The 21,359-nt window shown below is 45.2% G+C and overlaps 1 protein-coding gene across 5 annotated transcripts in view; it reads left to right on the forward strand.

Moving 5' to 3' along the window:
* Nucleotides 1-21,359, forward strand: part of MAST3 (microtubule associated serine/threonine kinase 3) — a 191,967-nt gene that overhangs the window by 136,963 nt on the left and 33,645 nt on the right. For all 5 annotated transcript variants that reach the window (XM_077272734.1, XM_077272751.1, XM_077272743.1 and 2 more), the window contains 6 exons: nt 4,299-4,384; nt 4,585-4,793; nt 6,125-6,263; nt 13,360-13,492; nt 14,110-14,275; nt 17,713-17,814. In XM_077272734.1, the coding sequence (XP_077128849.1) occupies nt 4,299-4,384; nt 4,585-4,793; nt 6,125-6,263; nt 13,360-13,492; nt 14,110-14,275; nt 17,713-17,814 (835 nt within the window). The remainder of the gene's footprint in view (nt 1-4,298; nt 4,385-4,584; nt 4,794-6,124; nt 6,264-13,359; nt 13,493-14,109; nt 14,276-17,712; nt 17,815-21,359) is intronic.

Raw genomic sequence — 21,359 nt, forward strand, 5'->3', positions numbered from 1 at the left:
CGCGACGGACTTTTATTTCAACACCCCAAAGAAAAACCCCGGAAGAGCAGCTAGCCTTGGAAACAGAGGTACTAGAGCTGGTTTCAAAACGTGTTTTGATAGAAGTCCCGTGGAAGGAACAGGGAAAAGGTTTTTATTCCCCTCTTTTTTTGATAAAAAAACCAGACGGGTCACTAAGAACTATCGTCAATCTAAAACGCCTCAATCAATCGGTAGTAAACTGTTCCTTCAAAATGGAGTCTGTAAATACAGCGATAAAACTCTTGTTCCCACAGTGCTTCATGGCAGCTATCGATTTAAAAGACGCCTATTATCACGTCCCAATTCATCAAGATTTTCAAAAATTCCTAAGGGTAGCGGTTTATGTCCAAGGTTGTCTCAGGCACTATCAGTACACTGCCCTCCCGTTCGGCCTGTCAATAGCGCCAAGAATTTTTACCAAGCTGATGTCAGAGGTCATGTCCTTCCTCCGCTCACGGGACGTGGTAATTGTTCCATATCTGGACGACTTCCTGATAATAGGGAACTCAGCGGCGCACTGCCTGTCACAAATAGAAGAGGTTATGACGACACTAGAATTGCTGGGGTGGAAAATAAATCTTGCCAAATCAAGGTTGACGCCGGAGCCGGTTCAGTCCTTTCTAGGCCTGGTTCTGGACTCCGGGCGTCAGCTTTGTCTTCTACCAGAAAACAAGCTGGTCAAAATCCAAAATCTTGTGGAAACAGCAATTCAACACCCTGTAATGACTTTGAGAAAAGCAATGTCCTTGCTGGGCTCTCTGACGTCCTGTATACCCGCAGTAAGATGGGCTCAATTCCACCTAAGATTATTACAGTGGGAGGTCCTGTCGGCGCAAAAACTGTTAAAAGGGCGTTTAGAGGGCAAGCTGTGTCTTTCATTGGGGGTAACGGATTCCCTAAAATGGTGGACCATAAGAAATCATTTAACATCTGGGGTCCAGTGGGTAACTCCGATAGAACAGGTCATCACCACAGACGCAAGCGGTACAGGATGGGGAGCTCATTTAGGGACTCTCTCTGTTCAGGGATCTTGGTCCCATCTAGAGTCACAACAAGCGTCAAATTTAAGGGAATTATGGGCAGTAGAAAGAGCTGTGAAACACTTCCTTCCCATCATTCAGGGCCACCATACCAGGGTCATGTCGGACAATCGCGCAGTGGTGGCATATATCAACCACCAAGGGGGGACGAGATCCCCTTCCCTAATGAAGTCAGCGTCTGTCCTCCTACAAATAGCAGAACACCTCCTGCTATCCCTCTCTGCTCTTCACATAAGGGGAATCGAGAATTCGAGAGCAGACTACCTAAGTCGCAAGACACTGAGGCAGGGGGAGTGGTCTTTAAATCCCCGGGTCTTTCAAGAGATAGTGCAGGCCTGGGGCTTACCTGTGATAGATTTGTTTGCCACTCTAAACAACAGGAAGGTAGACAGGTTCTGTTCACTAGACCCGAGGGAGAATCCCTTCGCAGTAGATGCCCTGCAGATTCAATGGGATTTCAGTCTCGCGTATGTGTTTCCACCAATAGCAATGATACCAGCAGTAGTGAGGAAAATCAGAATGGAGCAAGCGAGAGTAATATTGATTGCTCCATTTTGGCCGAAAAGACCTTGGTTCTCCCTCCTGAGACAAATGTCTATAACCGATCCGTGGATCCTACCAGAGATTCCGGACCTACTAACCCAGGGCCCAATATGCCACTCTCAGGTGAAGGGCTTCCATCTTGCAGCCTGGAATTTGAGAGGGCATTACTGAGTAGGCGGGGGTTTTCGCCGGGGTTAGTTTCCACCTTATTAAAAAGTAGAAAACCAGTAACATCTAGAATTTATGGTAGAACGTGGAAAAAGTTTCTGGATTTTTCGGGGCAACCTTTGGGGGACAAGGCTCCTGTGGGTACCATCTTAGAATTTTTACAAGCGGGTTTACAACTGGGGTTGGCAACCAATACACTCAAGGTCCAGGTGTCGGCATTAGGTGCCTTATATAATTGCAATCTTGCCTCCAATAGATGGGTGTCCCGCTTTATTAAATCCTGTAGTAGGTCTAGACCGATAAAAATTCAGAGACTTCCCCCGTGGGATTTAAATCTGGTATTAAATGCTCTAACGAATAGTCCATTTGAACCCCTGCAGGAATCATCATTAAAGATACTCACTCTTAAAACGGTACTCCTGGTTGCGTTAACATCAGCCCGTAGGGTGAGTGATTTACAGGCCCTGTCCGTCTCCCCTCCTTACACGCAAATTTTTGATGACAGGGTAGTACTCAGACCAGATCCGGCATACCTTCCAAAGGTTGTACTTAAATTTCATAGAAGTCAAGAGATTGTGTTGCCCTCCTTTTGTAATAATCCTAGGAACCCAGGGGAGGCAAAATTTCATACACTGGATGTGAGGAGGGCTATTGTGCAGTACATATCCTTGACTAATCAGTGGAGAAAAGATCAATCCCTTTTCGTAGCCTTCCAGGGTAGTAGGAAAGGATATGGGGTATCCAAGGGTACTATTGCTAGGTGGATTAGGGAGGCTATTTCATTATCCTATGCTTCCTGTGGCGCCCCGATCCCTGATGGCATCAAGGCTCACTCCACCAGGGCCGTGTCTACTTCCTGGGCTGAAAAAGCAGAGGTATCGATAGATCAAATTTGTAAAGCCGCTACCTGGTCCTCTCCGTCTACCTTCTTTAGACACTACCGGCTAGATCTATCCTCCTCGTCTGACCTTACCTTTGGTAGAAGGGTGCTACAAGCGGTGGTCCCTCCCTAAGGTGGTTCTTTCTCCAAAAATCTCTCAGGTGTGCTGTCATGGGAGACGGGAAAACACCAAGGTTACTTACCGGTAGCCGGTTTTTCCGGAGCCCATGACAGCACCTGTATATTCCCTCCCTTCTTTTTTCACCCTTTGGTGCGCACTTTTTAGCTGGGTGTATTTTGTTATATTTATAATGTGGTGATGGATTACCATGTACTAACCAAAAGGGCCTCTCATGCTCTGGAAAACCAACTGAAGCGAGGGAGAGGTACCGCCCTTTTATTTCAGTAGGTTTCCTGTCCTGACTGGGCGGATCCCTCTCTCAGGTGTGCTGTCATGGGCTCCGGAAAAACCGGCTACCGGTAAGTAACCTTGGTGTTTTGTGAAATGAGTTGTCATTTTGAATTGTACTGTTCATTTTACCATTCAATGTACTGGAAAAGGGACAGATTTCCAAGTGCTTTGAAATTCCGCAAAAACCACAATTTCACAATAGTTTTTTGGGTGTTCTTTCTACAGTGCTCATTATGCAGTAAACATTGCCCATCTATGATTTTCCAAGTTAGTACTATTATGGTGGTGAAAAAACGTTGTGTATGTAAAAAAAATAAATACAATAAATGGCTAAAAAGTGACAGAAAAAAAAATCAGAAATTAATTGTAAAAAAATTGTTGCATGTGTCACCCTTTTCTGAGACCTATAACATTTTTTTATTTATTTTTTTTTAATCAATGGGGCTATGTGAGGGTTTGTATTTTTGCACCCTGATCTTTTCGTCAGTTTTTTTCCCACCAGCAATATTTTTGAGCATTTTATGGACCTTCTTTTTTTTTTTCTTTTTTTTTTTAACCATGTGACGTCTTTGGAGAACTGAATCAGATAAAAGGCTTGAATATATGAACAGCTAGTTTTTTTTAAATGGAAATGCATATGCACATTTTTTACAGCTTTTAGTTAGTACTTTTTCTGGTAAGTTTCAGAGTGGACCAGTTCCTGAAAAAGGAGTGCTTGCGCATATCCTTAGGGGCAGATAATGGCCGAATAACACAGCCATCATCATCCAGCGATAATGCAGGCTCCGTTCCTGAGCCTGCGTCAAAATCAGCGAAAATGGTTAGATGTTTCAGATTGCTATCTATACCAAAAAAAAATCTTTAAATATTGCAGCTTCACGACTATGCCTTCTAATTAGGATGATGCCTCCTGTCCTGTAGAGACCACATTTCGGTAGTCATCTCATTGTGTTCCCAATACATTTGTAAGGATATGCCATACATTTATGGAGAAGCAAATGGTGGCACATGCATCAGTCTCGAGACTAGGGCCCTGACTTATGCTCACAAACTTCCACAACTCTACTCATTTATCTTTCCGACTATCTTTCTTAAGATAGTTGCGAGTCCCATTTTTGGTACTCGCATCTATGACCTATGTCTTAAATGTTAGAGATGGGATTTTGAAATGTATAACCCACCTGCTTGGTTATTTGTTTTAGTGTTGCATGAATGCTTTGATTTTATATTTCAGACTTCTATTACAAGTACTCCGACCAGGAAGAAACCAGGAGAGAATGATTTTGAAACGATCAAATTGATAAGCAATGGCGCCTATGGGTATGTGATATAAAGCCTGCGTTTTTCTTAAACCTTTTACTCTAGATTATTAAAATGCTTCCTTTGACAAGAAAGAAATCAATATTTTGACATATGTTAGTGTTTTCCTTAGAAAAATATAATTTACTATTTTATAATAAAACCGGAAACCTGTGTAAGAAAAATTCTGTAAGTTTTGTCCGTTTTTGTCCTCCTGGTAGTGCTGTATACCTTGTCAGACACAAAGAGACTCGCCAACGCTTCGCCATGAAGAAGATTAACAAGCAGAATTTGATCCTAAGAAACCAAATCCAGCAAGTATTTGTTGAAAGAGACATATTGACCTTTGCTGAGAATCCCTTTGTTGTCAGCATGTTCTGTTCTTTCGAAACTCGAAGACATCTTTGCATGGTGATGGAGTATGTGGAGGGTAAGTAACTTGCTACCCAATAACCAATTCTAATACCTTTCATCGTCTGATATTGAGATGTATTGTTAAAGATAGTGGTAATTAATAACAGATTCCACTCTTTCAGAAGTTTTTGTAAGACCCTCTAGAAATCAATACATAAATTTCTTCCGCAAGATAAAAGCAGAAATCTGCACACCATCCATAACTCGTCTGCAGAGTCTACAACAAAGACACATTTGCCTTCTTATATTTCTAGCACCATCCCCATCAATTCCTAACCTGCCCAAATGTGTCCCTATTACTGCACCTGCTATTTGGCACAATAACCGTGCTCCTCACCATAATAATGCCCACCACTGTGCTTCTTACATGTATAAAACACCTCCTTTGTGCCCCCTAGATGGTAAAACAATCCTCTAGAATATATTAATGCCCTGTGCAAATACCCTAGAAAAGTGCTCACATTTTGTCCACTAAGTAATAGTGCCCCCTTATGTGCTTCAGTCACAATACCCGGTGTGCCTATAAATGCCCACTTAACATTTAATAATGTCCCGAGTCCCCCCTGTACAGCTCCCTTATATACAATGTCTCCACAGCTCCCCTATACACAGTATGATGGGCCCACAGCTACCCTCTACGAAGTATGATGTTCTCCTATACACAGTATAATGACCCCCAAACTGTATGAACAACCAAAGTAGCCCCCACACTGTATAATGGTCCCTTAGTAGCTCCCACTCTGATTGCCCCAAACTGTATCATGCCCCCACACAGTACAATAGCCCCCTTTAGCTCCACACTGATGGTGCTCACAGTGGTCCCCACTCTATCACATCCTCTTTTGTTGCCCCCACTATGTATATGATGGCTCCCTGTTAATAGCCTCCCCTATGTATGAGGGGTCCCTTTAGTAGCCCCCACTATTTGATAGTCCCCTTAGTAGCCTCTACTATTTATGATAGTTCCCTTAGTAGCCTCCACTATTTGAGCCTCCACTGTTGGTTTGAACAGTCATCCTGTGCGGACAGTCCCTTTAAAGTCATCGGAAACTAACATGCCGCTAACACCTGAATCGGGCATTTTGGAGATACTCTCTCATCATTAAAGTAAATATTCACTTTTGGCTGAATATCAGTAATTTAATCAAAATTATAGTTAATTTTCTGTTCACTAAATTACCAGTTAATGGCGTATCTCCCACAACTAGTCCTGGTCCCAATCCTGTTTATACTTTTGCAGTGGAAACTAATTATCCAGTACATCATAATGGTGATACATATCTGATATTAGTGAATTTTTATTTCTTCATTGTTTGTAATTCCACCTAAAAAGTTGTTTGCTTTCAGGTGGAGACTGTGCTACGCTTCTAAAGAATATGGGGCCTCTTCCTGTTGACATGAGTCGCATGTACTTTGCTGAAACCGTCCTGGCATTGGAATATCTGCACAATTATGGAATTGTTCATAGAGACCTCAAACCTGACAAGTTAGTATAGTTCTTTTGTTGTGAGCGGCATCTTGTTTTTTACATGTGCTACATCATGACAGTAAGACATTAGTGGACTCATGGAAGGCAAGCATTTCTTTTAATGGTCTTAAAGGTGACCTGTAACTGTCAGATAATTCATGCTGCCCAAACGACAGGTGGTATGAATCAAGAGACAGGCTCCGCAAATATGTATGTTTCACTCTGGAGCGGAAAGCATTTTTCTCATAAGTGCTGGCTTTTGCCTTCCTGTTCGGCCAGATTGACAGGTCTCTTAATGTCTACACACGTGGAGAGACCTGTCAATCTTGACTCTAGCATTGACCTACCCCTGTGACTAGTCATCCTAGCCACCTCGTCCTCAGCCCCCTTTTTAAAATGCAGCTTTGTCTGAAAAGACGCTGCATGAAACACACAAATGCAGAGTCTGTCTCTGTCTGCCCAAGATCAGCCTAGTAACTAAAACATGCTCCGTTATATTAGCATTTGTTGGTTGTATTCTATACTGGGAATCTGCCTGTATGTTTGGAATTTATCATATGCTGGATGGAGAAAAGAAAGATTTGTTCAGTATTTTGTCACACATTTTTATTGTAATTTTACTTTAGAAGGGAACATGTCAGTATTAGATCGTATCACCCTGCTCATCCTCTTTTAAAGCATGTAAACAGAGTATCTACAACCCCTTCATAGCCTTTTCACCTGCCCTAATCTCTAATTCAACTGTGCACGCGCAAGACTCGGAGCATTGTGTGGATGACTTAGAAGATGCCATCCATTTCCAGGTAGATAGGTGAGGTGGTGTTTGCTGGGCCTGAGGAGGCATCAAGCGCTATATGGAGACAGCCATAGGACAGTCCGCTGCAAATTTGCAAGCAGTGCAGCACATAAATAAAGACCTTTTTAGTGGTATGCAGGGACACCTACAAGAGTATAAAGGGATTGTAGGAACTCAACTCCATTTACATGCTTTTAAAATGTGATGGACAAGATTTTTAAAGGGAATCTGTCACCCCCAAAGTCGAAGATGAGCTAAGCCCACCGGCATCAGGGGCTTATCTACAGCATTCAGTAATGCTGTAGATAAGCCCCCGATGTATCCTGAAAGATGAGAAAAAGAGGTTAGATTATACTCATCCAGGGGCAGTCCCACTGCGATGGGCATCACGTCCGGACCGGGGCCTCCCATCTTCTTACGATGACATCCTCTTCTTGTCTTCACGCTCCGGCGCAGGCGTACTTTGTCTGCCCTGTTGACAGCAGAGCAAAGTACTGCAGTGCGCAGGTGCCGGGAAAGGTCGGAGCCGCAGCGTGAAGACAAGAAGAGGACGTCATCCTATGAAGATAGGAGGCTCCGGACCGGACCGCAACACCCATCGGATCGGAACCTCTTTTTCTCATCTTTCATCTTTCAGGTTACATCGGGGGCTTATCTACAGCATTACAGAATGTTGTAGATAAGCCCCTGATGCTGGTGGGCTTGGCCCATCTTCGATTTTGGGATGACAGGTTCCCTTTAAGATATAAAACTGGTGACAGGCTCCCTTCAAATCACATTTTCATGCTAAAAACGTGACGTTCCTATAGTGAATAAACTATCGTTCTTAGAATGTAATACGATTCATTCTATGAAATTAAAGGGAACCTATCACCCCGTTTTTTAAAGATTAGATAAAAATAGTCTGAAATAGGGGCAGAGCTGGGCTTTACATTACTGCCTTTTTGGTGCCTTTACACCCCCGTTAGGCTGCCCAAATACCTTTGTGAAGTGGCCGTTTTCTGCTGTCACTCAAGTTGGTCAGGTCGGATGGGCGTGGTCACAGCGCTGTTTGTCCCCCAGGATCCTGCTCATCATTACGTTGGTGGCGTAGTGGTGTGCGCATGTCCAGCAGGCGAATCCACTGCCCAGGAGATGAATAACAGCGCGGTCTTCGCTGTTTACCCGTTTACCGGTGGGCGCGGCCATCTTTCCTGTGGCCGCGCCTGCGCAGATGGAGCGCTCTGCTGCCCGGGGCTTCAGGAAAATGGCCGCGGGATTCCGCCCAGGAAGTTGCCACTGCCCTTGTCGAGTGAGCCTTAACCTCCCCTGGAACGGACATCCCACTTGCCGAGTATGAAAGACTGATGGCGTCCGTGATCCATTTTGCTATGGTGGCTTTAGATGCTTTTTTCCCCTTCCGGGAACCCTGGAAACACACACACAGAGAGGAATCCTCCCTACTCTCTCTAGTGACTTCTAGGTAATGTAAGAGACACCTTTTTACATCCAGTGTATGTAATGTTTGCTCCTCCTTATTTGTAGGGTTGGGACACAAGGATGGGAGAGATATCTCTTGAGACCTGTGAAATTTCGAAGCTACTTTCGGGAGATATGCTGGGTCTGTTTTCAAAATGACCCTATCCTCTAGAAATTGTGTGTAAGGAGGATTAACTGAGAGAGCCTGTAAGTCGCTAACCCTACGGGCAGAAGTGAGGGCGACTAACAGAGCGGTTTTGAGAGAGGTTTTTTATTGAAGTTTCGTGTAATGGTTCAAATGGTGGACTAGTCAGGGCTTTAAGGACCAGGTTTAAGTCCCATTGAGGAACAGTTTTTACCGGAAGAGGCCTCGATCTTCCTGCTGCCCTGATGATTGCAGCTAAGTCAAAATTAAATAGGGCTCCCAATGCCGCCACGTGAACTTTTAGGGTACTAGTGGCTAACCCCATCTGCAACCCGTTTTGTAGGAACTCTAATATGGAATTAAGGGGGATTTCTTTCCCTATTTTTGTACCTGATGAGGACAGAAACTTTTTCCATATTTTGCCGTACTGTTTCGTTTAACCGGCTTTCTACTTTGTAACAAAGTTGAAATTAACCCCGGGGAGAACCCCCTGCTTTCTAATAGTTTCCTCTCAAGAGCCAAGCTGTCAAGTGCAAGTTCTTGACTCGTGGATGACAGACTGGGCCCTGCGACAATAGATCCTGGAGATCTGGTAATACCCAAGGGTCGGATATTGACGACATCCTCATCCATGAGAACCAAGGTCTCTTCGGCCAGAACGGGGCAATTAAGATGACCAGCGCCCCGTCCTCCCGAATCTTCCTCAGCACTGCTGGAATCAGAATAAGGGGAGGGAAGGCATAGACCAGGTGGTGACTCCAAGACATTAGGAAAGCGTCCACAACTACTGGGTTCCCCAGAGGAGATAGGGAGCAGAAGGAGGCTACTTTTTTGTTTAGATGACTCGCAAAGAGATCTATTTTGGGAACACCCCATTTTTCCGTGATCTGGGTAAATATCGCCTGATTTAGTTCCCATTCTCCCTGTTTTAGGCTGGACCGACTGAGGAAGTCTGCTTTGTAATTGTCTACTCCCTTTATGTGTTGGCTTGTTAGAGATAGGAGGTTTCTCTCGGCTATTTGTAGGATTGAGTTGGTCACTTCCATTAGATTTTTGGAACGGGTGCCCCCTTGGTGATTCAGGTAAGATACTACCACTCGGTTGTCCGACATCACTCTTACGTGATGAGAGTGAAGGACCTCCAGGAATTCCTGAAGGGCAAATTTGACCGCAAGAAGTTCCTTCATATTGGAGGATTCGTTTGCTAGACATGGAGGCCAGATGCCCTGGGCTACTAGATCGCCCAGATGGGCCCCCCATCCTGAGGGGCTTGCGTCCGTGGTCAGGACCTTCGAGATCTGAATTACCCATGGGACTCCCTGGGAAAGATTTTCCTGCGATTTCCACCATGTTAAAGAGTGATTGGTGCGAGGAGATAGAGTTAACAGCCCGTCTAAATGCCCTCCTAGATGGATTTGCTCTGACAATATCTGCCATTGGAGATCTCTTGAGTGTAATTGGGCCCACTGGACCGCGGGGATGCAAGAGGTCATGGAGCCTAAGAGGGACATACCCTGACGGAGTGTTATGGAGGGAAGAGATTGAACTCTTGACACTAAACTTTTCAGTTTCTGTATTTTGTTCTCCGGGAGCCGACATTCCATTTTTTTGGAGTCTAGAGTGAGGCCTAGGTACTCCTGGACCTGAGAAGGCATTAGTCTGGATTTTCCTATGTTTATCAGCCAACCCAATTCCTTTAGGGAATGAACTACCATCGCCAGTTGACTCTCGTAATGTTGCGGGGAGGAGCCTATCACCAAGAAATCGTCCAGATATGGTACAATCAAGGTATTCTCTTTTCTGAGGTGAGCCATTACCTCCGCGATCAGTTTTGTGAAAGAACTCGGGGCTATGGCTAGACCAAATGGTAGGGCTGAGAACTGGAAGTGACTTAGGACTCCCCTGATGTGAACCGCCATCCTGAAGAATTTCTGGTGGTCCTTGTGTATTGGGACATGATAATATGCGTCCTTTAGGTCTAGGACCACCATGAAGCATTGAGGAAACAGCATCTTGATGGATGATTTTATTGTTTCCATCTTGAACGCTTGAACCTCTAGGTAATCGTTTAGGTTCTTCAGATTTATAATGGTCCTGAAGGAACCGTCTGGTTTTTTCCTCAGAAATAAAGGGGAATAGTACCCTTGCCCTCTTTCTTGAGGGGGAACCTCCAGGAGTACCCCCTTTTTTACTAACCCGATGACCTCTTTCTCTAGTGCCAACTGCTCTTCTGCCGAAGATTTTGTAGATGTCATCGTAAAAGAGGGGCGGGGGTATCTTTTGAACGTTAACCTCAGTCCCGATTCTATGATGTTCAGTATCCATTGACTGGAGGTAATTCTCTTCCAGGCTGGGAGAAAGAGAGATAATCTCCCTCCCACCTGGGGCGAATCTTCATTGTGGAGGTTTCTTGTTATCGCTGGGGTTTTTGTTGAAGATAAACCCCTTATTTTTGTTCCTCTTATCCTCCCATTTCCCCTGGCTTCTCCCCGGGTTCTTACGGAAAAACCTCTTGTTCCGAAAGGGCTTCCGGTAAGAGGGGAGACCCAGAGAGGGAAAGGACTTTTTCTTGTCCCCTGCTTTTTCCAAGATGTCGTCTAAGGTAGAACCGAACAAGAATTCTCCTTCGCAGGGGATGGTACACAGTTTTGTTTTTGTCTGCAGGTCGCCCGGCCAGTTTTTAAGCCAGAGGGCGCGCCTGGCTGCGTTAGCAAATGCTGCTGATCTGGCGGCTAGTCTGATGGAGTCGGCCGAGGCGTCAGCAAGGAAAGCCGCAGCCCCCCTCATTACTGGTAAAGTATTCAATATCGAGTCTCGGGAAGTTTTCCCCTTTAATTGACCCTCTAGCTGATTCAACCAGATCATTAGGGAGCGAGATGTACATGCAGCTGCTACTGCTGGTTTTAGACCTCCTCCCGCTGCCTCCCAAGAGCCTTTGAGGAAGGCGTCCGCTTTCTTGTCCATAGGGTCTTTTAGGACCCCCATGTCTTCGAACGGAAGGGTGAATTTTTTGGACGCTTTAGCTATTGCTACATCTAATTTGGGGGCTTTCTCCCAAAATGAGCATGATTCATCCTCGAAGGGGTATTTCCTTTTTGGAGTTGAGTCTTTTTCATGGGTTTTTTCCATTCTTTTTTAATTAAAGCTGCAATTGCGTCGTTAAGTGGAAAAGCTCTTCTCTTTTTTTGTTCTAGGCCCCCAAACATGATGTCTTGTACCGATTTTTTAGGGTGGGAGTCTATTAGCCCCATAGTACTTCTCACTGCCTTTATGAGGCCATCGGTATCCTCTAGTGGAAGATCCTCGCTACAGATGGCACATATTTTATGCTTTGTTTTACATGCGCTTTTCCTCCCCTAAAAGAGACAAATAATAATCTTACTGTCTCTAATTTTCACGAAGATCAACTTACCACCTCCAGGACCCATAAATACCGGTTGGGGATTCTCTGCCTCTGGCTTTTTCCCCGACGCCGTACTGGAATCCTTACTGTACTGGGACCTTTGGCGTTCTTTGCTGGTGTCCTGGTGTCCTTTCTGCTGTCGCCTCTTTTGCTGCTGCGGCGATGCTATAGGTGGAGGAGATTCTGGCACGGGTGATGCCGGGTCGCTCATACTGCTGCTGGTCTGCGGTCGCTGCCCTAATAACGCTTACTGCGCTGGTGCTGCGGCGACTAGTGGCTCTTGAGGCTCTTGCCGATATATTTGCAGAGCCACTGGGAGGACGCAACTTGTCTCATTTAAAGCTTCCCGCCGCTCCCTTTTTTTTTTTTTTCCCTGCGCCTGTGCAGTAGCGCCCGGCCGACGGCGAGGAGCGCTGAACGCCTGCGCAGTCGAGCTTTCTGCGGCGCCTGCGCAGTAGCGCCCGGCCGACGGCGAGGAGCGCCGAACGCCGGCGCCTGCGCAGTCGAGCATTTGCGGCGCCTGCGCAGATTGTCTATGCGCCCGAGCGGCACCCCGCCGGCGCCTGCGCGGAAGCGCCGCCACCTCGCGAGACCAGCGTAATCCCGGGCATGCGCCAGCTTTCAAGATGGCCCCGGAGTGCAGATATGGCGCTGCTGACCGGCACCCCCGGTCCTATGCAGACCCTACCGCGCGGCTCTGCACGCCCGATGGCGGTGCAGTGTGCAGACTGACGCTTGTTTGGGGAGGGCCGCGCCGCACCTCCCGCAACCACAGAGGGACCCCCCTGGATGTTGCCGCTGCTGCATCTTACCTGGGGAGGTGACCGCGAACTCCTTGTCACCTCCCCCGCACACCCTAGAGGCCCACTAGCCCCCAGCGGTGGCGCTTCGGGTTACCACCCTAGCCGAGGCAGAGGGACCCCAGCTGCCTGAGTCGGACTGGTTGGCCCCGGAATTCCAACGTCGATCTGGTAAGTCCGTAGGTCTCCCATCAAGGACAGGAAACCAACTGATGCAGGAGAGTGGTACCGCCTTTTTATCTGTAGGTTTCCTGTCCTTGGTGGGCGGATCCCCTCTCTCCGTGGTGCCGTCATGGGCGATCAGAGAAATACACTATTGTAAAGCACAGCTCAGGCCCTATTTAACGGTATTTTTATCTCATACGGAAAAAACGGGGTGACAGGTTCCCTTTTACTATGCTTTAACTTTGCTGTTAGGTGCACTTTGTATGTGTATTGTAATTAGGCATAATACCTGAATAAGCGTTCCCATTTGGGACTGGCATTATTGTGAATAAACGTTCTTCTTGCAGTTTGCTGATTACGTCACTTGGACATATCAAGCTCACAGATTTTGGACTATCTAAAATTGGTCTTATGAACATGACAACTAATCTGTATGAAGGGCATATTGAAAAAGACACAAGAGAGTTTTTGGACAAACAGGTTTGTAATTTTGAAATTGGTCACTAGCTGCCATGTGAATCATGACTTTAGTATGATCACTCAGATCATACACCATACATATCACCTAACAATTTAATCTAAAATCTATAGCCATTGATTTATAGATGTTTATATGGAGAATGTTGACCTTAAAGGGTTTTTTTGGACTTTAACAGCGATGGCCTATCTTTCGTCAATGTCTGATCAGTAGTGGTGCAACACCCGACACCCCGCGAATCAGCTGTTCCTGGTATCAGTGGTGGCCGATACTGTTCAGTTAAGGGGCTGCACAGCTCCTTTGACATCCACCAAATTAATACTGGGAGGATGTGTAGTACCCCGCTGGGGCTGCTAATACATAGACAGAGCTGTGCTGTTCCAGCCCCACAGGGAACAGCTGATCGGCCCGGTGTGGCACCTCCACTAATCTGGCATTTATGATCTATCCTAAGGATAGGCCATCTACGTTAAAGTCTCAGACAACCCCTTTAAGAAAAAGGTTGAAGTAAATTATAAAGAAAAGAAAATTTACAAACTATATTTTACATATTTAACATTGTCTCCTACGTTTAAGAATTATGTAACGTTTAGGTTGAATGTATGTTGCTTTTGGTCAGGTGTGTGGGACTCCTGAATACATAGCTCCTGAAGTAATCCTTCGGCAGGGTTATGGAAAGCCTGTGGACTGGTGGGCAATGGGCATCATCCTCTATGAATTTTTGGTGGGCTGCGTTCCATTCTTTGGTGACACTCCAGAGGAGCTGTTTGGACAGGTGATAAGTGGTAAGCTGACTTTTGGTAATCATGCATTAAAAGGATTTATATTATAACTTTGCCATGTGTAGCGTTACTGCACTTTTCCCTTTTTTCCATGCACTTTCAATGGCTTCTTCCCCTCTTTGTTCTGCAGCTTCTTCAATCCTTCCTTCATTCTCCTGTTAAGTAGCCAATACCCCTTTCATGAAGTGGGTTTCTAAATGTCACTGAATAGTATTAAAAGGAGCAAATCTTGCAGTTGCCACTGTACTATGCTAAAAGAGATTCCAATTGTTGCCCAGCTTTAAACTGTGAGATTACTTAAAGGGTTATCCCATAAACAAAGTTCATTTTAATCAATAGATCTTGGAATAAACAGAAGTTCCACAATTGGATGTGTTTAAAAAAATGTTCCTGTGCTGAGATAATCTTATACATGTGCCCCTGCTGTGTACTGTGTAATGGCCGTGTCTGACCGTACAGGGACATGGTCTGCTCATACCACAGCTCCTGTGCAGGGGAGGAGAGAAAGAGCTTATACAGACATTACAGCCTCGGATGGCAAATAATTTTCTTTAAGGTAAAACATTTAAAAAAAAAATAAAAACAGGCAGTGAAGTGTTTTCTCACAAAAAGAATTGGCTGCTGCCCTGTCTGTATAATCTCTTTTGCTAGTGGACAATTATTATTTCAAGATGTATTGATTAAAATCAGCTTTAAAATTAACTTTGTTCGTGGGAAAACCCCTTTAAGACTTTAGGGTATGTGCACACAATCAGTAATTACTGCGGGTTTGAGGCAGCTTATTTATGCAGCGTCCAATCTGCAGCGGCCAGCTGTGACAGCATAGTGAAGAAATCCTGTGTCCACTATGCGTACACAGACGCCCGAGGCCTACCCGTGGGCACTGACATGCAGCACGTCTTCCAGACCGCAGCATGTCAATTTCTCTTGCGGAGATGAGAGAAATTTCACCAATAGAATGTATTAGGTGCAGTAAATCCGTACGGTTCAGTGAGCACTGGCGGATTCACCTGCGTTCAATAGACAGCAGCGCTTTGGATGCAGCAAACATGCACTGCCTCCAAAGCGCTGCTACTTCTGGCCTTATGTTGTCCTATGTTAATGTCTGGCTGATTTGTTGCCAATTTACTGTGGACATTCTATACCAGAAACTAAACCTAAGACAAATTGCAGTCCAGTACATGTATATGGGGGTGACAAAATTTGCTTCCAACCTTGACTAAAAGAAAAGTTATGCCTTTACAGATCTGCAGTATGGCAAACACTGAGAAACCAGCTCTAAGCCATGGTGGGGGGCGTGTTCTTTTTACCTTTGAGTGTTGCTGCCGGCTTATGATTGGTCAGCATCATACAGGGAGAAGTAGTACACGCCCAAAGCAAAAACTGATAACACCCACTTGGACTTTTTTTTTTATTTTTTTAAACTCATTAGGCTCCACATACTTTGGTAATACCTCTGCAACAGACAGGCGAAATAACTTTAAAAAAATGCTCCGCTCTGCAGTTACTATTACATCCTGTAATTTGGGGAAAGATCCTCTTTAAAGTCATCCCATAAAATGTTCTAACATTCTTTTAGGAGTGATTTTCATTTTTTTGCTACTTCTGAGTTTAAGGTTTTGGCAAAACATAATATTAAGTAACCTCTTTTACATCTAGTTGTTTTTATTTTTAAAAGTTTTATCAATCATTATTTAAAATGCAAAATTGTCTGTAGCAACACAGTGAGTCGTTCTCAGGGTATGTGCACACGTTCCGGATTTTTTGAGTTTTTTCGGCGGTTTTCCGCTGCAAAAATCTTAAAAAACACATACATTAAGCATCCCATCATTTTGAATGCATTCCACAATTTTTGTGCACATGCTGCTTATTTTTCTGTGATAAAAACGCATTGCGGAAAAATACCCAGCATGCTCATTGATTTTGCGGATTTCCCGCTATTTAGGCCGTGTGCACACATTCTGGATTTTTCGCGTTTTTTTCGCGTTTTTTCGCTATAAAAATGCGATAAAACCGCAAAAAAAACCTCACATTAAGCATCCTATTAAAAGAATGCAATCCGCATTTTGTATGCACATGTTGCATATTTTTCCTGAGCGGAAACGCATTCTGGAAAAAAATGCAGCATTTTCAATAATTTGCGGAATCGCTGGGATTCCGCACACAAAGGAGTGCATTGATCCGCTTACTTCCCGCATGGGGCTGTGCACACCATGCGGGAAGTAAGTGGATCATGTGTGGTTGGTACCCAGGGTGGAGGAGAGGACTCTCCTCCACGGACTGGGCACCATATCACTGTTTAAAAAAAAAAAAGAATTAAAATAAAAAATAGTGATCTACTCACCTTCTGATGGCCCCCGGAGTCTTCCCGCCTCTCAGCGGTGCACGCGGCGGTTTCCGTTCCTAGGGATGCTGTGTGCGAAGGACCTGGGATGACGTCGCGATTTTTAATTTTTTTAAAATTATTTTTAACATTAGATTTTTTTTTACTATTGACGCTGCATAGGGAGCGTCAATAGTAAAAACTTGGTCACACAGGGTTAATAGCGGCGGTAACGGAGTGAGTTACCTGCGGCATAACGCGGTCCGTTACCGCTAGCATTAACCCTGTGTGAGTGGTGACTGCTGGGAGTATGGAGCGGGCACCGGGCAGTGACTGCAGGGGAGTAGGGAGGGACTAATCGGACTGTGGCCGTCGCTGATTGGTCGCGGCAGCCATGACAGGCAGCTGGCGAGACCAATCAGCGACTTGGATTCCATGACAGACAGAGGCCGCGACCAATGAATATCCCTGACAGACAGGACAGACAGACAGAAAGACGGAAGTGACCCTTAGACAATTATATAGTAGATGCATTTTTTCTGAGATGCCACATTATATATGTACAGTATTTTTTTTTTTTCTGCAAAATCGATAAAAAAAAAAATTCTGAACAAACCTTGCACAATATTATGGCTTTTATAGGCACGGTTTCCCAGCACATTCAACTGTAATGTGCTCTGTAGCAATAAAACAGCTGAGGACCAAAGAAATTACCATAGATAAGTTACAAACTCCATGTCAGATCCTAGCAGTAGCAGTCTGACTGACAGACTCTCCATAAACTCCTGCTGCAGACAGCAATAGGCAGTGTAACAGAGGCTATAATAGCCAAATAGTGTGACGTTTTTAATAAATATCAGTGGCAAGATATTTTTTTAGCCCAAAATACATGCATTTAAGTAAAATAAATTGAAACTGTACAATAATATTGTAAGGCATATGAAGCTACTCGTCCACTTTCCCACAGTACCTCTCTATTGTCTTCCATTTCCACTCCTTCCAACCAACACTTCCCAGCTTCACTTTCTTCCTCTTGTTAGTTCTTTTCTTTTTGCAGTTTTGTTATGTTTTTTCTTAACTCTTTGTGGTGCGTTTGTGCACTATGCTTTATTTCCAGATGATATAGTTTGGCCAGGAGGTGAAGAGTCTCTTCCAGTCGATGCTCAAGATCTGATCACACGGCTATTGAGACAGAATGCATTGGAGCGCCTTGGGACAGGTAAGCAGTATTTTTACATACGGTATATACATTTTTTTCTTTTGTTTTTTGAGAGCTGTTGGCTCTCGTTTTGTTCATATATATTGGAGTTCACGTGAGCAGGTTGACTCCAGGCTAAGGTGTGTGCCCAGACCTCTGTATGACTGCTCTCTAGTGACCAGGTTGGGGGTTCTGCAGCACACGGAGACCGGGAAGTTCAGAAGTGCATGCAAAGCCGCCACTGTAGTCTGTACACAGCCGAAAATAACAATGGAGAAGCTGCGCTGAGCATGAAGAAGCTTGTAACTGCTAGGGAAAAGCATTAAGTATTGTGAGAAGCATTATAAGTATTTCTCAAAATATATTATGAAAATTAAGTTTTTAACCCTTTAAGACAGTGCAAAATGACTTCCCGCTTGAGAGATGAGAGGAAAAAGACTTTCATCAGCTTCCAGTTGTAATGTGTGTACTGTGGGGTGAAACTTCATGGCCGGTACAGTTATCTGCGCCCCTGACACAAACTGGATGCAGAAGGAGGCGGCTGCCTGGCTCATGTAGTACTGGTAAAAATGTGGACACGCCTGTTTATGCAGTATTTTTTCATTCTTATTGGAATGTGCAATTTATAGATTCAGACTGAAGGCAGCAAAACCATGAAGGAACTGTCATGGAAACAACCATTTGACAAACGCTTGTGAAAGAAACCAGAATATGCTTTAAACCTTAGATACCTCAAAGTACTTTGACAGCTTTACACACCTTTTAGTGTCCTCTCAAGCAGTTTCACCCGTTGGCCACATGGAATCATTTTCTAACAGTCTTGAAGGAGTTCAGTGGTGGTGAGCACTGGTTGGCTGCTTTGCCTTTGTTTGCCTCATTCCAAATCCTCTCCATTGGGTTGAGGTTGGATGACTGTGGAGGGCATGTCATCTGAAGCAGTATCCATCCCTTTTCTTACTGCTCCCATAGCCCTTACATAGACCAGGTGTGTTTTGGGACGTTGTCCCGTTGCAGCACAAATGAACGTCACACTGTGCAAGCCAGATGGGATGGCATGTCATTGCAGAATACTGTGGCAGCCATGCTAGGCGAGTGCGTGTTTAATAATTTGGATTAAATTACTAACTGGGTCACATGCAAAGCCCTCCCCCTGCCTATACTACACTGTGGGCACCGCACATGTAGAAACTAACCATCTGATCACCTTTTCTGTATCTCACAAAGACTTGGCATTTAGTACCAAAACTCTCTAATTTTGACTTGTCAGAGCACAGAACAGATTTCCACTGATCTAATGTCCAGTCCCTGTGTTGCTTGGAACAAACAAGTCTCTTCTTGCTTGCGGTCTTCATGAGTGGCTTTTTTGCAGTTATTTGACCATAAAGGCCTGCTCCTTGCAGTCTCCTTTGGACAGTTGGTGTTGAGATGTGTCTGCTACTTGATGTTTGTGCATCAATTTTGAGAGCAGTTATCCGTTGAGCAGACAGTTTGTTGTTTCTGAAGCTGGCAACAGATAGGCTATGTGCACACGTAAGAAAAGAGGTGCAGAATTTTCTGCACAAAATCCGCATCTCCTGGCAGAATCTGCAGCTGCATTTTATGCATTTTTTTGTGTGGAATTGATGCAGATTTTCTGCAGTTTTTTCCAATGCGGATTTCTATTATGGAGGGGTGCAGAAACGGTGCAGATCCGCACAAAAGAAGTGACATGCACTTCTTTGAAATCCGCAGCAATTCCGCACTGATTTTTCTGCACCATGTGCACAGCTTCTTTTTTTTTTTTTTTTACATTGATTTACATTGTACTGTAAATCACAGTGCGGATCTGCAGCGTTTCTGCGCGGAAAAAAAACGCTGCGGATCCGCACTAAATCCGCATCGTGTGCACACAGCCATAAGCTTCTCTTTTGCAGCAGAATTAAAGGGAATCTGTCAGTATGATTTCTCTATCGCCTCTCATTGGGGGACACCGGAACCATGGGTGTATGCTGCTGCCACTAGGAGGCTGACACTATGCAAATAAAGTTAGCTCCTCCTCTGCAGTGTACACTCCACCGACAGGAAGTAGGATATTCAGTTTAGCTTAGTGTCAGTAGGAGGTGGACACGCAGGGCCGGCGTCAGCACCCGGCGCACCTGGGCAAGTGCCGGGGCCCTGGCGAGACGGGGGAGCCCACTCACGCTGTCTGGGATACAGCGCACACACTGGTGTAAGGGGCGGTCAGAATTTTCACAAACCAGACGCTGTGTGTGCGGAGGGAGCAGGTGTCATTGTGACAGACAGCTGGGAGAGGCAGCCAGTGCTGAGCAACAGGAGGGCGGGACTTTCCAGCATCCAATCCCGGCTGAGCGCGGGCTTAGTGCAGTTCCAGTATTCTCCCGTGTCACACACAGTACAGTCAGGAGTGAGTCACGGAGCAGCGCAGCCCCCAGCCCCCCTCCCCCGGCGGTGAGTGATGTCTGAGCCTGTGTGGTTTAAGTTTATGGATGGTGTCCTGACAGGCTCTAGGCCAGTCCCTGCAGCCGACCATCCCTCAGTGAGTTTGTCTACTGTGCTCATTGACAGCGTCAGTCAGCACAGCAGCTGCTATGTCCTGAGTCTGACCTGTCTGTATCATGAAACTAGCAGAGCTGAGTGCCCCTTCACCTCCCCCCCTGACAGGACACAGCAGCCCCCCCCCACCCACCCCCCCCCCCCCCCCCTCAAGATTCAATGCATTTACATCTGAGAACTTCAGTCTTCAGAATGGAGCTGTGGTGTCCTGTCAGGGGGCAGATGGGGCACAGAAGCCTTATCCTTCTCTGTTCTCTTGAGGGGGCTCATCAGAAGCAATAGCTGCTGAATAGGCTCACCTTCTAGAGATCTTATGTAACATGACCACACACTGTGTGTGTGATATATATATATATATATATATATATATATATATATATATATATATATATATATATATATATATATACATATATACATATATACACACACACACACACACACACACACACACACACACACACACACACACACACACACACACACACACACACACACTCTATGGTAAATGTATGCAAAAAATTCCACAGTACTACAGAAAAGTAATTGAGGCCAGACTTAGCATGAGAGGCTAATGAGAGAAGATCTGCAGGGGGAATAAAGGGTCTTAGTCCTCGCTCACACGAGCGTATAAGGCTAGGGTCACATTGCGTTAGGGCAGTCCGTATAGCGCTACGGACTGCGCTAACGCAATGTCCCAAATGGGATCGCGTTAGCCGATCCCGCTAGCGCAGATCCCACTCAAATGACGCCACATTGGGCGTGCGCTAGGGATGCGTTCGCCATTACAGGCAATGGCGGCATTAACGGACTACGTTACACCGCGTTATGCCGCGGTGTAACGTAGTCCGTTAAACGCGGTCACATAACGCAATGTGACCCTAGCCTTACCCATCCGAGTGTTATGTGATGTTTATCGGATAACACTCGGCATAATATTATACTATAGAGCAGAACAGAACTGTGAATTTTTTCTACAGACCGAATTCATCTGTGGAAAAATTATCTGCAGC

Source organism: Ranitomeya variabilis, chromosome 1 (genome assembly GCF_051348905.1).
Source record: "Ranitomeya variabilis isolate aRanVar5 chromosome 1, aRanVar5.hap1, whole genome shotgun sequence".
Classification (NCBI taxonomy): domain Eukaryota; kingdom Metazoa; phylum Chordata; class Amphibia; order Anura; family Dendrobatidae; genus Ranitomeya; species Ranitomeya variabilis.